Source organism: Rhopalosiphum maidis, chromosome 2 (assembly GCF_003676215.2).
Source record: "Rhopalosiphum maidis isolate BTI-1 chromosome 2, ASM367621v3, whole genome shotgun sequence".
Taxonomy (NCBI): Eukaryota; Metazoa; Arthropoda; class Insecta; order Hemiptera; family Aphididae; genus Rhopalosiphum; species Rhopalosiphum maidis.
Genome location: NC_040878.1, coordinates 12,183,550 through 12,201,765, shown reverse-complemented (window position 1 = coordinate 12,201,765; position 18,216 = coordinate 12,183,550). Strand labels below are relative to the sequence as shown.

At 32.9% G+C, this 18,216-nt stretch overlaps 1 protein-coding gene across 1 annotated transcript; it reads left to right on the top strand.

Moving 5' to 3' along the window:
- The first annotated feature begins 6,427 nt into the window (after window positions 1-6,427).
- On the top strand, window positions 6,428-8,884 carry LOC113553600 (forkhead box protein D1). The gene has a single exon (XM_026957001.1). The coding sequence runs from the start codon at window positions 6,430-6,432 to the stop codon at window positions 7,798-7,800; it is 1,371 nt and encodes a 456-aa protein (XP_026812802.1). The 5' UTR covers window positions 6,428-6,429; the 3' UTR covers window positions 7,801-8,884.
- The last annotated feature ends 9,332 nt before the right edge of the window (window positions 8,885-18,216 follow it).

Sequence of the window (18,216 nt, the reverse complement as noted above, 5' to 3'; positions counted from 1 at the left end):
TTATAGCCGATTACGTGATGTGCGCTTTGATATATTCGTATTATTATATGTATATGCAGTAGTATATAGTATACACATTACATAGATCATAAATTCATAACTATAGGAATTTTACAAGACTCGAAAAAATACATATGATACAATTATCAATTAAGTAAAGCATTAATCAAATATTATAAAATAGCATTATATTGTATATATTGTAGGTAAAAAAATATAAAAATATTATAAGAAAATGCATTGTTATTTAGGTGGTTAATTTAAGTTTTTTAAAGAAATATTGATATTCACGAATATGTCATATAACTATTTTATAAAATAATTTATCGAAATTTTGATAAATGTAAATATATAATATAAATATAAAATGACATGCATTTTATAGATTAGTTTGAAACAAAAATAACTGAAAAAAGCTACAAAATGGATTCTTAGATATTTGATTTAACCGCAAATACTTCTACGCCCAATTTCCACCAAAGAATTTAATTACAAAGCATCGACGGATGAGTTGTTGTAACGGAACCGTATAATACTGTAGTATTTTATTTTTATTTTTATTTTTTAGAAAGGTTGTTTAATGAAAATAACGAGCACACTCTAATAAATTATCCGGCGAAAACGGTGAAATTTCCTCGGGATCTGTTCCCATAGTTTTTGTGCGAGATTTCTATCCGGTTCCATAAACTCGATGAATATTCATGAGAATTCCTTTGCGGCCCGAGAGGCCCGGAGTATAGTTATTATTATTCCAACCATGAAGCCGCCATTGCTGTTTAGCTGTTTTTTTATTTTATTTAAATACGATACACAATTTTTCGCTACGCTTGCTTACAAAGTTTTCTTGTGTTTTTCACCAAAACTGTCTAAAGCTGATAATAATGAAAACGTTTGAAGAACCACACTTTTTTATAATGGCGTATTTCAAATGCAGTTTACGTGCAATGAATTCGTTTTATAAATAATAATAATATAATTATTTATGTTCTGCATGCAGCAGATATTAAAATGTTGATGATTTTTTTTGTGTATTTCACGCTGAAATATTTATGCTATGTTAATTATAATACTTTAAATTGTATTGTAAAAATGCAGTTTTAAATTTTTAATATTAATTTATTAGACAATGCGGTCTACAAAGTTAATGGACTGGCAACCCATTATTTAGGTTTCTAAAAAAGTGGCTTATTGCGGTAATAATTGCTGCAGTTGCTGCGAAAATACCGCGGTGCGTCTATTAAGGTTACTAGACACTGGTAATCGCGGTGTCCAGATTTCTAATACTGGAGCCAGTCATGCTTTAGTTTGTATATTTTTAAAATATTGTTTTGGTGCGAACAATAATAAAAATAATTATTATTATGTATCGTGTTAAAATTTCAAAGTCTTAGTACGGGACGCCGGGTTATATACCTATATACAATTTCTTTTATACATATTATTATATATATATATGTATATAGTAAGTTATATGGTCTCCTAAACAAAACATATACCTATATACAATGTATGATATTTAGGTATATCACATTATATACATAATTCATGTATAATAATAGACATCATCGCTGCTTATAATCGGATTAGAATATACTTGCTTTGTGATGTTTGCATATTGTATTCGTGGTTGGTCCGTATATAAAACGTTACTTATTAAACAATATAATATTATAATATCGCGAGTGCCAATAATAATAATAATAATAATAATAATAAGCTCAGCTATAATATATATATATATATGCATGTATATTACATATTATATATAGTCGATCGCTCGACGGTAAACGATTTTTCCCTAATTCGATATTATTATGTATAATATGTATACATTATGTATAGCTGGTCGTGGTCTTGTTCGCGGTCTTCGTCGTCGTATTTAAGTATATAATAAGCCCGCGGGGTTATACGCGCCGTTATTGTAAGCGCGCTTTTGCTGCGGCTGCACGATTATGACATTGACGCGCTCACCGCGGGACAAAAAGGGGTTTATAAGTACGCCGCTCGATAGTCGGGTGCGCTAATATGCAGTGCGACGTATACCTATATATATATATATATATATTATATTCTATATACGTCATAATAAATATATAAAAAGCAAAACTGGAGTAACCAAATTATTGCTCGGGCTTGCTGCAGTCTCCCCCGGACCGGCGTAATAAAAAAAAGAGAGAAAAAAGTGACCTTATATACATGTTTTCCGTCACATATGGCCCGGTTCAAAGGCGCGGTCTCTCCTTTCAAATTCAATATTGCCACAATGGATGGACAAGGTTACATATATATTATTGTTGTCAGCCTGTCATTATGCCACGTACATGTTATTATTATTATTTCGCGTTTGTATTTATTCATAGATATATATGTATATATAAACACACCGGTAAGTATGCATATACACGTATATATATATTATATGTACATATGTGCGATTTTTGTTGTGTATTGTAATGGGTGTGGTTTGTGTACACATACGGTATTAGTGTACATGTTATATATAAATATATAATAATAAGTATACACAGACATATATATATATATATATATATTTATTACCTTTACGTTTGACAGCCTTTTAAATGCTGAGAAATATTATAAAAAACAAAAACCACGTATTTGGAGTATATTATTTTATACACGCATACTTATATAAGTATACTTATTATCCCTCCAGACCGAGACGATGAAATAAATCCACTGCATATAACGTATGATATACCCAATTACAGTTCATACATAGGCATAGTCACGTAATAATATATAGTTACTATAGTCTATAACAAACTATAACCCTTTGATTATATCTGCTTGTATCCATTCGATGTTCATCCAAACATAATCTGTTAGCGGTAAGTTGGTTTTAATTTTTTATACTTATAATGAACTGCATTTATCTTAGAATTTAAAGGTTTGTTGAGTGTGTGTGTATATATCCGAGTATAAATAGTAAATTGTGAAATATTGAAAAATAAAGATATATTTTAATATATTTTTATATTTATTAACTTATAGATACTTTAGTATTTATATCAATATCGATACCAATATCATAATATATTCAATATATTTATTATGTTTAATATAATTAAGAAAGTCGATTTCAAAAATGTATTATTGAACATTATTATAAGTTAAATAAATATATAGTAATATAATAAATTATTTAAGATTGGGGTATAGTTTAAATTAAAAACTGAATGCTTAAGCCCCCTAACTTTTAGTTAGTCTTATAAATATTATGATCATAATAAGCAATCCCCCCTCAAAAAAAAAAAAAATAAAAAAAATAAAAAAATAAAATTCAATAATCGAATATATAAATATTAAATATTTAATAATGGCTTTGTAGGTATAATAAGAAATGCCGCGAAAATATTAATTTACTAATTTAAAATAAGTAATTCTACATCTATAGATAATCATTAATTACACTATGAAGGTATAAAGCACGTAGCACTATATCTAAGCCATCCTAAATTGAATAATAAAATGAAACTTATCTTAAGCTTTTTGTGATTGAGGCTGATGATGCCATAGGCTTAAATCAACATTAATAATACACATTGTTAGTTAATTTTATGCATTAGTCATTTTATATTAACAGAAAAAAAAATTAAGTATGAATTATATTAATAATAATTATTTTTTTCATAATTTTCCGGGCATTTCAGTAACAAAAGAATACTTGTTTAAAGAAAAGATATATTAGACAGATGAATAATTATTTTACCTTTTATAATTCCCTATAGAAATGTATTCTTTAATCACGGATCTGCGACCACAATGAAACCGGCCATTATACAACTATTATACAACGCACGCGGAAAAAAATATTAGCCAAATAAATTTAGGTGAAGAAAATATAGTTGATCTAATTATATTATAATAGAGTTAGATACGACTAAATAATGTTATAAAATTATGGTTAGAAATTTACCAATATAACATTTATTAGTCGACATGATTTTATTTTATTTGGGTACAACAAAATGAATTGGTTTAAATAAGCTGAAACTTATAATTGATTAGTTTTTATTATCTAGTACTATTTAGTGAGTATTTACTAATAATACTAGTGAAATAACTAAAACTGGTGTCCGCATATAATATGTCGACAGCTAAACGATGTATATATAGTTATTTTCACTATGTTATTCAGCTTAAATAATTATAAAATTAAGTTGATAATATATTATTATTACTATGCATAATAGTGTGATCATAGCCTTATATTCTCCCTTATTTAAAATAAACGATACACCACATTATATACACAACATGTCAACACATTTTAATACTTGGAAGAAAAAAGAATATAATATATTTTTAGTTTAAAACAATATTCGGAGGAAATGGACAGCGCAGGCGAAAACGGTGTCTTATTTTTGGAGGAAATGCCCTACTAATGAACCTAAAATTATAAATAGGTACGCTATTGCAGATCGGTACTTTTACTTAAACAGTTATATTTTTCTGTGTTAAGATTACAAAGAATATAGTATCTACCTACTTATGTGACTGCACCAAAAATACTCAGTGTACTTACCTATATAAATTTGAGTTATAGGTAATAATATAATATAATTATAAATTCAAAAAAAATTATTTTAATGTATTTTAGCACTTTTATTTAAGTATTTAAATATATAAAAAAGTTATAATAATATACTTGAAATTTTAAAACTTATCATATTTTATATTATAATCTTGCTTATTGTTTTGTTAATTATGTCAATTAAAGAGCATATAATTTATATTAATATATAATATGGTTTTATAATGGTCGTATTGTTATTGATAAAGTATTAAATATTTAAACAATAACGTATAATCACTGTATATATATATATATATTATATACATAATATGACTTCTGTATTCATACTTATGTTGTAAAATAAATGTATAATTTACTCATGCGTAGTATAATAATATAATATAATATTTAAGTACTATTGATATAAACTAATCCACATAAAGCATATATAATACTTGTATATAATTTTTCTAATATTGCTTATAGGTATATTATATGTTTATATATAGACGTGCCTACCACCAAGTTCCAATGCATTAATTATTTTGTTACAATATATACGGAATAGGCGCATGTAGGTACTAGGTATATAATATTATAAATTGCGGGCAGAGCGTTTGTGAAGCGACGGTTTCCGAATAAACTATGACCGACACGATTATATCGTATCTGTGAGCGGTATCTACCGCATGCAATAAATAATAAAATTCGTAAATCCTAAGTATATGACGCTTATCTAATTTATAAGCTTACACGAAGGTTTATCTTGTTATAATATATATACCTAACTTTATTCGAATAATAAATTCGTATACATCACACACTCGCGTATATTGCAATTTAGTGGAGATTTTCGTTCACGATATATTATATCGAACAATCTCAAAGAGAAACTCTATAAACGAGAATTTGTTTTTTGTACCATACAAGTAGGTACACAGGCACACACACACTCACGATATATACATATATATATATATATAACTGTTACGCTATATACATTCTAAATCTGTCTCCCTCACGATCGTTCGCGCGCGCCCCTTTCTATGTGTATATAAATAATAATAATAATAATATATCGCCGTCGCATCCCTCACCGTCGGCCTCTTTCTCTCTCTCACCATTCGCGCGTATACCTCTGCCGTTCGGCCGAAACGTAGGTATATAATATAATATAATAATATACACGCGTATAATATAGTACGCGACCGGCGGGACCGAAGAGCAGAGACCGCCGTGGCAACCGTAACTCGCTGCGGCGGCGGAGTGCACGCAACTGGGCGGCGCCCGGACCGACCAATGGGAACGCCGACCGGCCGTCACGCCCAGAAACTATCGGTCGCGTCGCTGAATGTTTACCCGTGTTTTCACCCCTCGACACGCACGGCCACGGTAACGGAGAATTGTGTGTGCGTGCGAGGGGAGAGAAATACGGAGAAACTACGCACAGAGAATAAACCGCGCGCACGAAACACCGCTGTGGAGTGAGAGTGAGAGAGAGAGAGTGTGAGTGAGTGACGGTGACGGTGACGGTAACGGATTGGTGACGAAAAGGAGCGCAGAAATCGAAACACAGAAAACGTACATCACACACACACACACACACACACACACACACATATATATATATACGTGCGCGGGAGAATGAAAATAAAACAAATTTGTATATATTTACGCACGTACGCTCGGCGGCGGCGGCCGCTTCGATGTTTGTGTATTTGTTGTTGTACCGCGGCACGACCGGCCGGCGGTGGGGAGAGCGGCGGCGGCGCGTCGTAGGCGTACACCAATAATAATCGCGCGCGTATAGAGAGATATACGTGTACCGGCCGCGGACAACGCGTGTGCAGCGCTGTCGTTTTGTATTCATTCGCGACCGTACCGCCGTCATGTGCAGCAGGGCCGCCATGATCACCGCCGCGGACGATCAGCTGCAGCAGGGCTCGGAATCCGGCGTCGCCGCCGCCGCCGCCGCTGCCGCAGCCGCCGACTCGTCGCAGCAGGCCAACCTCAACCGGTACCGGTTACATCTGTACAATTACGCGCTGCAGGCCGAACGGTTGCGGTTGTCCGGTGGATGGGGCGCCGTGTGCCCGGTCTATCCGGCAGCGGCCGCGGCCATCTACCAGCCGCGGTTTCCGGTCGCGCTGTTCCATCCCAACAGCGGCAGCGCGGGCGGCGGACTGCAGGCGGCCGACGAGCCGAAGCCGCAGCACAGCTACATCGGACTGATCGCCATGGCCATACTCGGATCGACCGAGGGCAAGCTCGTGCTGTCCGACATCTACCAGTACATACTGGACAACTACCCGTACTTCCGGACCCGGGGCCCGGGATGGCGCAACTCGATCCGGCACAACCTGTCGCTCAACGACTGTTTCGTCAAGGCCGGCCGGTCGGCCAACGGCAAGGGCCACTATTGGGCCATACACCCGGCCAACGTGGACGACTTCAAGAAGGGCGACTTCAGGCGCCGGAAGGCGCAGCGCAAGGTCCGCCGGCACATGGGCCTGGCCGTGGACGACGACGGCAACGACTCGCCCAGTCCGCCTCCGCCGCCGCCGCCACCGCCGCCGTCGATGCAGCAGCAGCACCACCACATGCACCATCACGTGCAACACCACCACCAGCAGTCGCAACATTTGCACCACCAGCACCAGCAGCAGAGGTCACCGCCGGCGTTGTGGCAGTCCGCAGCCGGTCACCCGCATCATCCGTTCTACTTCCAACCCGTCGTCCCGCAACCGGCCACGGCCGTCTTGCAGCAACAACAGCAACAGCTGCAGCAACAGTCCGCGGCGCTCTTGGTGCCGGCCAGGGCGCAGAAACGGCAGTTCGACGTCGCGTCCCTGCTGGCGCCGGATCCGCCGAAACGCATGTTGCAACAGTTGCACCGGGACGATCCGATGGCCGCGTTGACCGCTACCGCGGGTAACAATAATGCGGCCACCGCGAGTAGCGACGACGACGACGAGACGATGACGTGCGGCGGCCGGAACGGCGGCGGCGGCGGTAGCGGCGTCTGGGAACCGGCGGGCCTGCTGCAGCGGTACTACGAGCAGCAGCTGCAGGCCGCGCACCGGTTGCACGCGTTCCGCCAGTCGTTGGGCCTGCAGAGGATGATCGGAGGCGGCCCGTGGCCCGCCGTCATCGTGCAAGACCGCAACCAGACGCCCACGCCGCCCTCGCTGCAGCCGTACACCGAGGCCACTACCCCGACGCCCGACGACACCGTCTGCAAAACCGAACTAGTCGACTGAGGTAAACGCGACCGTTTTCCGATTTTTTATTATATAATAATATTATACGATGTATCGTTTTTTACTATACACAACTACCTTCGTTTCGTTATGGACTCACCCGCGTCAACGTTGTCGAGTGCGATACGGCGATATATTAAAAAAAAGAAAATCCCGTTTTCGGTTAGTTGCCTCTGAAAGTGTATAATATATAATATAAAAGATCACTGTAATCGTTTCCTATTTATTCCCGTCAAATGTGAATGATTCGAAATTCGACTGCCGTGCACGACAATTTATACACATAGTATAAGTACTTATGCATATGAACAGTATAGGCCCGTTACGCTTAACATTTTTCCCATGAGTCATTATCGTTCAACCCGTAAAACGTTTACTAAATTATATAATTTGTTCACGGTGTTCGTTCTACTCGATCGTTTTTCTCCCAGTTTAATATATAATACGTATATTATGTATATTTATAGATAGCGTATATAGATGCGACAAAATATAATTTAATATTGTTATTTTTGCCGAGGTATGTTACATGTACAGTAGTCCGTTTGGGTAAGTAAGATTATTATTACCTGCGATACGTGCGATTTTATTTTATATTATTTTTCGACAATCGTTACATTACTGAATTATAATATTACTATATAAACATCATATGTTTTAAAGTTATGGAGTGTTTTACTAATTATGCACATCGTACTTATGTGATTTTATTTTATTATTCAATTGAAACCGTAGATTACTCTTTACAGAATAATATGGTAATTTACTTATTCATACTCAATGGCTTAATTAGTGTTTTTTTTTTAATGGAACAAGCACTCGCCCAAACGGTCTACACAAATAATCGCGGTGTGCAAAACTATATAATTGCCCGACATTATTATATGACTATTAATATGTTTAACCCTTTTGGGAAAAGTTATTATTTATATTGTGTTAAACGATTTTTAGATTATCGATAATATAGAGAAATGTTTTTGAATTGCAATTATGTTACACATATAGTACTCGTATAAATGTTTTTTCTTATCCTTGTAAATCATGTATAAAGTTATAGTATAATATATTGTGAAAAACGAATAAATTATCGACTGTAAAATTGATCGATGTATACGTATATATATATAAATTGTGTACCAATATTTCTAACGTTTAAACTTGATTATTATTATTATTATTTTTAATAAAACAACATGAAATAAATTACTGTTGACGTTAATAAATATAATGTGTTTTGTATATCTTTATTCATTCAATATGATAAAAGTTCAAACATGCTAACCCACTGTATATATTAATATTATATTAATTTTCAGTAGGTAGTCATCATTCTGTACCTACATATTATATATGTGTGTGAAAGTGTGTGAAAATTCTCATGTCGCGTCATTCGTGGCGCCCGCGAGCCGTTTTAAAACTGCTATAAGTGCGATCAAAATCATATATTGTGTGTATGTGTGGATTATATTTTTACTTGGTCCGTGTAGGAAGGTGGAACGCGGTCGACAACGGTCATGAATTACATTTCCAAGTACCGACACGAAATAATAATAATGTATAATATTATTATAGAGGTACCTATCTTGCCTATACAGTAACTACACACACACACACACACATATATATAGAAAGAGAGATGTATATAATATTGCGCGCGCTGTGTAGTATATACGTTTTCACGGTTTTCGGCAACGGTCAAAAATCATTATATTATTATATTATTGTTACATCAAGTGGATTTGCTCGGCGGCTGCGCAGCGGACAATGTACTTAAATATTATAACATAATAATATATAAACAATGATTGCCTACAGTACAATTATATATACAATACATAATTCTCGATCTCATCTATCTATACGAGTGGTGTAGTGTATAGTTATAGATATTTATATCGGAATAACAATAATTACTGTTAGACACTTGTTTGATTCGAAAAATTTACATACTTAATACTTATATAGTAAACACAGATGCAGTGCTGCGGGTCGTTATATTATAGGTGCATGTACCTATAGATATAACTGTATAAAGTATAATGCTTGTATGACTTAGAAATTATTTCGGTTTTTGTTTTTTTTACTTTGATGCAATGCACGAAATATAAATTAATTATTTATTAATTTAAATGAGTAATCATTTATCTGCTGCTAACATATAGTATTAGGTATAACCAGTATTATAGCTATAGGTTATGTACCAGTTGGTGTCTTATATGCACGTGTGCTTTAACGAAATGTTATACGCCAAAGTATATATCATATGCATAAATTATTTGTATTTTAATAGGCATATGTGTTTAATATTATTGTGTATTTGTGTACGAGTCAGAAACAACGTATAGGTATACACAATTAATCAGGCGCGAACGCTGGGTTTTTTTTTAGTTTGAGCTCGACAAATATCGATTTTGCAATAGTTAATTAATTACTAATGTACAGATCTTATAGATCCGATAAATTTTTACAAAGGGTGATCAAAAAAAAAAAAATGTTACGCCTTTCTAATTTTTATTTAATTTATGGAGCAAACTTTTTTTTCAAATATTATTAGTATTAAATATTAACTTAAAATTACATTAATTTCTTACATATATTGTTACACATATATAATTCTTCAATAACTTCTTCTGGAGTAATTTTAATATCCCTGTTGGTGGTTTAGATGACAGGGAGGTACCCGAGCACCCATAGCCTCCCTCTGAATCCGCTCCTGTGTATATCTCAAGACAATCGTTAAAAATACAGTCCCCGTACAATATTGTGCACATTACATAAACAATAAATATAAATAAATTTGTATAAATAAATGTATAATTATTGCAAAAATCAAAACAATATGAATGCATCACACTAGAAAAAAAAATTAGGTTAGGTTAGGTTAGGTTAGGTAGGTTAGAAAAAAAAATTGAAAATTAAGAACATCCATCACATCACACAGCATTATAAAGCATGTATGATGAGAATAGACGTGGCGTGTGGCGAGTAATGTTATACATTGCGATGTGAAAGCGAGATATTATATACATTGTACTGGTACTGTGTAAGTGTTTCTCATTGCATATTATGTGTTCAAGATAAATAAAAAAATGTCTTTCGCGAAATGTATAGATAATATTTATATTTGGATGGCGCGTACATAATGCGTGTTGCGCAACTTGAGTGCTATAATAAATACAGAATGCAAAATATCCTTTGCACAATATTATATATTCATACACAATAGGTGAAATGTACACATATATACTTATATACTATCTAGAGTATTTGTAGTGTTAGGTTTTGAACATGTATAGCTATTAGATGAATATAACTTCTAATACCAACACAATATATTATTATTATTTAATAATATTTAATGGAATGCGTGCATGAGTATAACATCCGCGTAACACCAGCTCTATACATAATAACTGTTACATACCCGACCTGTCTTATTATAACCATTACGATTTAATTAATCTTAACAACGAATTAATCGGGTCGAAAACATTTGATCTCGCGGAGTGTAGTACATAGATGGATATGGCTTACATTATTACAATAATACAAAATGAAAAATAATTCAATATGTTTTTTTAAATCGCATTCGGGTAAAAACAAACTTACCGTATCCCATCGTTTATAAATTTAATAATAACAAACAACCGTCGAGACCTCTGTATAGTACACATGTGTGTGCATTTTCCTTTGTCCGGTATGTTTTTTTTAAAATCACTTTATTTATTTAACCGAATACCTTGCAAGAAAACCCGCAGCCAGTATATAAATATACCTACTCTTAACGGATATACCTATATATTATAACAACTGCAGTTGTCGGTTATGAATCATTACAATAACATTATAATCGCCACGGTAGTACAAAGAGAAAATTATAATAAAATATAACAAAAAAACATAAACCGTAGATATTAAAACCTTTACCTGCCTATATTATATTCACGGCACTATGACATTATATATTTCAATGGACAAGAACCCAAGTTGTTGTTTTCTTTGAGGTTTCTATAGATTTTTATTTTATTTATTTATATGTATACATACTTATACAATAACAATACAAAACCTATAAATAATATTAAGCTCTTTATTTTTAATGTTAACAAACTTATGGTCGGGCTAATGGACATAAAACATAATATAAACTTACATAATATCAAAAACTAAAATTAAAAACGTATTTTTATTATTATTATTATATTTAGATTTAATTATCGTAATTTGGTTTAAATTGTTTAATTTTAATTAGTTTTGACGTGTTGTTATCGGTAGGCACTTCAATATCATCATGCACTGGGTACGTCGATCTGAAAATTTTTTTAGAGGAACCATAATAATTTTAATTATTTTATATTAATATATTAAAATAACGGTTCAGTGGTATGTTCATCATCCTTAATAATCCTAATATAAGCTGTTTATAGATTACGTAGATTATCATTTATTCATTTTCAGTGGAAAATTGATGTAATACATAATTTTTTCGCAGAAACAAAAAAAAAATTGTTTTAATTTATTAAAAATCGTATAAAAAATAAAGTTTCTTTTGAAATTATTTCATACTTCTCCCATCATGTACGTTATTTTGTTAAAAACGCTCTATCGTTAGTCTTAATTCTCAAATACGGTACTGCCACTGCTACTATACCATACAGGTATATGTAGATATTATATAGGTACCTATTAGATTTATTCGTTATATACTCTCGTCGAAATTGCTCTGCACCTATTGCCGTATTATTGTTGTTTATGTTGTGTACGGACGCGTAAACGCCAACAAAAAAACAACAATATAATCATAACGGAATCATATTTTTTTATTATTATTATTTCGTTATTAGTGGCTACAGTTTGTATACACAGGTATGTAACACCTCAAGCCCTCGACGTCGCATAATAATGGTGCGACTTAATATAATATACCTATAGATAAATATATATGTGCAGAGAGTGCGTTGTACGTGTAATTGTAATGTGCCTATTATGAACAGTCGGTCGCGCGGACATAACGATTTCGCGGGGATCAAACAGCGTCATCGTTGAGTTTAAATAATGATGAGGACCAATTTGGGGTGACTATATTATATTATATTATTCTGGCTGTATACCTATATAGTATAGAGGTACATCTATATACATTATACACACGTCGAGACGTCACAATAAATTTTGTAATGCGATTTACAAAGTATATAACACAAAATACTAACAAATAATATACATAACGATAATTTTATACGATATAATTTAACTGTGCGTGTGAAAAAGACTTGTATAATATAAATGTAATCAATTAACTGAAAAATAAATAAAGGTACATAAATTGAAATAATTTTTCTTTATTATTTTTATATTTTAGGTAATTCTAAAATACTTATTTTACTTTAAAAAATATCGATAATAGAATAAGCAAAGTTAGTCATCATTTATTATTACTCTGTATAAATAAATAAATATATGAGAACGGAAGCATATAATATACATCCGGATGAACGCGTCGGGACAATCTACGCGATTAATAAAATTATAAATCGCAAAATAATTACAATAACAATAAGATATAATATAATCACGATAACGACGCCTCGACACATGCACACACTGCACGCTCTTGAGTATATATTATATTATATACGTTTAACCGCGGTAGTAAAAGAGGGGTGACAAAAATTATATAGGTACACTCGATGAGTGGTACATATATATATATATACATTATTCGTTATAAAAATATATAATTTATACATTATGGGCACTGGCCAGTACATAAAAACTCTCAACAACTCTAAAATATGGTCTTCAAGTTGATTTAAAAATTCCAAACACACGAGGGCGACAATGGTCGGTGAATCACTCTGTATATCACAATGTAAAATGTCGAATACACGTGTAGTAAACCGACACAGCCACTACACAACTTATTAATATGTTTTTCTGTAATTTGGCACTAACGCGTTGTTGCCAAACATAGATGATATCATATTGTTTTTATATAAATACAGTATTTTATTATTTATTATCCGAACAAGAATTGATAGCATAGGATGGTGCCGTAATCACCAGCGATCCCCAGAAACCATCCGAGGTGGGCGAATATAAAATATCACATAACATTTTAATAGTCGCGCCATCAATAATGTAGGAACTGAAGGATTTTCTACAACGACACATTTTCGGCTTGTTTTGATCCATCGCCTAAGATCTCTACCGTCCAGCCGAGATTCAGTATAATATAATACACGGGTCTTGATATGCTGTACGGGCAGAATTAGTCGGCGGTGCTAGTTTTCAAAAACTACATTTGGATTTTTCTAAAATCCTATCGAGTACCGCTGAGCGCCGGTCTACATAATCTCCCAGATTAACCGACTTAGTCGTTGGTCCGAACCCTATGATATCGTTGATTTTTGTATTAACTACTAGGGCTCAGCTACAGGTTATTGGGCCGTGCTCTGACAACGCCGCTTGTAAGTCCAGATCCCGTTATTTCGCTCTGTCAACAAATCGTGTATTTAACGATATATATATACATGTATATTACACAATAAGCAATTACATATTATGCTCTACAGTAATAACCACCGTCCATTTGCTGCGTATTCGCTTCCAAATCAAACTCGTCAAAACACCGCCGTGAGACCGATGACGAGCGTTCTCGGAGGGTTTTTTTTTTTCATTATCAAGCGATACAGTGCAAGTACCCGGAGTCACTGCGCGCGGTATAACATAAGTACGTGTATAACACATTAACATGTATTTATTTGTATAATATTTATATACGACGGGACTCGAAGTCGGTGCGTGCGATTCGGCGCAGTGCGCATACTATAGTACATAATATTTAGTGCGCGTCGTATACATATAATGCACACTGTATGGCAATAACACTATACGTTATGTTAAACGTAATATATTACGGACGTTAATTTGCAGCGGGCCGCGAGTTAAAAGTCCCGCGGAGAACGGCGCTCGCGGCACGCCCATCGCGCGAATTAACAATAATAATATAATAAATAAAATAATACGCGCGTTCTCGCGCCCGACCGCTGGCGCAGAAATATAAAAAAAAAAAAATATAATCGCACACGCCGCCGCCGTAACGGTGGTTTCCGCGGCGGTCCCGCGGCGCCCGCGCTCGGACGTATATTGTATATACTTATTCGCGTATATCACTTCACACAATCGTAATAATATGCGCGTAGTATGTACAATGTATGCACATATATATATATATATATATAAACATTAAAATAATATATTATGCGCACCGCGCGTGTGTTATTAGTGATATGTAATTGTTAATATTTTATAATAAATTACGAGCATATTATTGTTGTAATATATTGTGCTCGTCGACCGGGTCTAATGCTCTAATAATGTACACATGATGCGTATTAATACGGTTGTGCGGTGCTGCCGTGGCCGACGGACTTTGGGCGACCGATTCGCACGCGACCGCCGTCGTACTCACGATTTTTCGATTTCTATTATTTATTCGTTTATTCGTTTATTTACTTTTTTTTTTTTTTATCTCATCTTACAGTTTCGGCAACAAGGGCATTTAGTTTATTTGCATACTATTTATATTATTTTTTTATATATTTCGTTATTTGTTAATAATACATTATACATTATTTAACTTTAAATTTGGTTATGCACAATGGTTTGCTTAAGGAAATTAATCAAATCTGTATTTTGCTGGTGATTAGGCTCAAGAGTTGCGTCGAGGTTGTGTGATATCCCGCGTTTGATCCTTTCTTGATTATATTTTAGGCAGTCGGAAATCATGTGCTTGCCCATGTTCCACATGTTGGGAAAATTGGGGAGTTCTCTTTAGCCATAAAAAAGCCGTCAGTGAGTATAGTGTGTCCAGTTCTATTTCTACTGTTATTTGTTTCTCCCGTTCCTCGATCTCGTTTGTCTGACTTGGGAGGCTTTAACGTTCGACGCCGTCCACGTACAGACGACAATATTATATAATACACGGGACGTGATTCATCGAGTATGCCCACCCTCCCACCCCCCTGTAAAAAAGCTACATTTTTAAATTCTAAATTTTTTGATGTACCTATTAGTTATTACAAACTTTCATTTTTCGGTGTAAATTATCTAACGAATACGTTTGTTGGCAATTTTTATTTGCCTAGGTATAATATATTTTTAATATTTTTTAAATTGCTATATAACTTGTGCATAATTTTGTATTACATTTTCAAGCTTTTTGGCCATGTTTAATCATTTTTCTTAAAACTTTCTAATAAAAAGCTATTTATAAAAATAAAAATAATTTTATTTTAATAATTACAATTGTATTTTATCGGTCTTAAATGTACACTAAACGTTTTATTTTAACGTTTAATCGCGTACAGGCGTACCTGTTATGATTGTTTTTAAAACCATTAGACAGCGTCTAATTATTGTTATCAATTTATAATTAAAGATGAAGATAATTATAAAATACAAAAGCGTGATTGGTTATATAAAATAAGAATGTAAGACATCTTCTTTGGATAAATAAATTATTTGTAATATTTAATTTTTAATTAATTTTTTATCACTCAGAATTTGAAATCGTCACATATAATATAGAAAAGATCATTTTCACTTATGGGAATTAAAATAGATACTGATTTATTGTCGACACACCAAGCCATATGGAAGAATCAATTAAATTTCGTAGAGCCGGTAGGATTCTATAGTTAAATTTGTTATAAAAGTTATAATATGAAGACTATTAAGAACAGGTTAAGTTAGACATTTTACCTAGGTGAAATACGTCAAATAGTATTACTTATTACTTTTTATATATTACCAAATATACTAAAAATTTAATTTAAAAAAAATCAAATGTTTTTTTTAAAAAAAAAGACTACGTTTTGTATGTAACTTAAATGAATACAAATTATTATTTAAAATTCATGCTATGACTAACAATATAATTTTTCAATAAGCCAAATAAAAAAAAAACGACAGGTTGACTTTAAAATAGTTTATGTAGCTATAAACAGTATAAACTATATTGATACTTTAATACCACTGTTTAATAATATTGATCCTCTTAAATTTTTAATTAAACTAATTATATTTTAGCATGCAAATTATGAGTAGAATACAATTATTTTTAATAAACTAAATACATGGTTGGTATGTAGACAATAACTATTTACCTATTCGTGTCTATATAATATAATATATATATACGGTATTTTAATAACATAGCTTTTTTAATTGGTTTCCTTAAAATTTTGAATTGAAGCAAATTATTTAATGGATAATTATAGTGAGATTATTTAATGCAAATGTTTGGAATAAAAAAAAGGAATTTATATAGGTTGGACTAAATTACCTGCCTTATAATAATTTTTAATATTGGGAAAAACAAATTAAATTATTAATTTAATTTTTGTGAACTTTGCAGTCAATACTTATAATTATTACAATGCACAATTAATAACAATACAATTTTAAAATACTTTTTGTTCTCACATAAACTAAATAATTATATATATAAACATAGGTACACATTTTTTAAAATTTATTTAAATATAATTATTAATTCAATTGTTATTGATGAACTGCAAACAACAATCATTAATAGCATTATATTATTTTATAAAGTCAATCTTTGTATACTGTGTATTTTATTTTTAAAAATACAATAGTAATTTAATTATTTAATATTTTTATTCACGTAATTAAATAATTAAATAAATTAAAACGGTATATTAATATAATTATTATTGTATACAAAAAAGCGAACAAAGGTAAAAAGAAAATAAGTTTGAACGTAATTTTAAAACAATGGTTCGTGATGATGACTAATGCAAATTATGTACTTTCGTCTTTCAATATATTCTGTTCTATATCTAGATTATATAACTGTTCGATTGAACTGTATACATTTTGATTTATTCAGTCACTATATTGATCGTCGTGGTCTACATAGTTATGTTTGCAACAATGTGAATAGTTTATTTCAGTTGAGGTAGTTCAGTTCTTAATCATATATATACGCGATGAATAGGACGAGAACAGTAAATATTATTTTTGTTTTTTGCATTAATAAATATTTTACGGTGCTCTAGTGCATCGGTTATTGATAAATAATTTTTTAATTTTTCATCAAAACCATTATTACAACAGAGAGTACAGTGTCGGAATAAGGTTTGTCTGCTCTAACAACCCACGTCCAACGCGCACATGAATTACCCTTATATTATATAGTTAACACGCATTATTATTATTATCATTATATCATAGGCACTATTATTATTATATTAGTCCACTACACTAAATCGTAGGCCCTCGAGTTTATATACCCTTTAATGCAGTCGACGGCTGCGAGGCTCGCCCTTTTTATTTGTACTTCACACTCTCTTGACAAATAAATACACTCACGCATGCATAGTAATA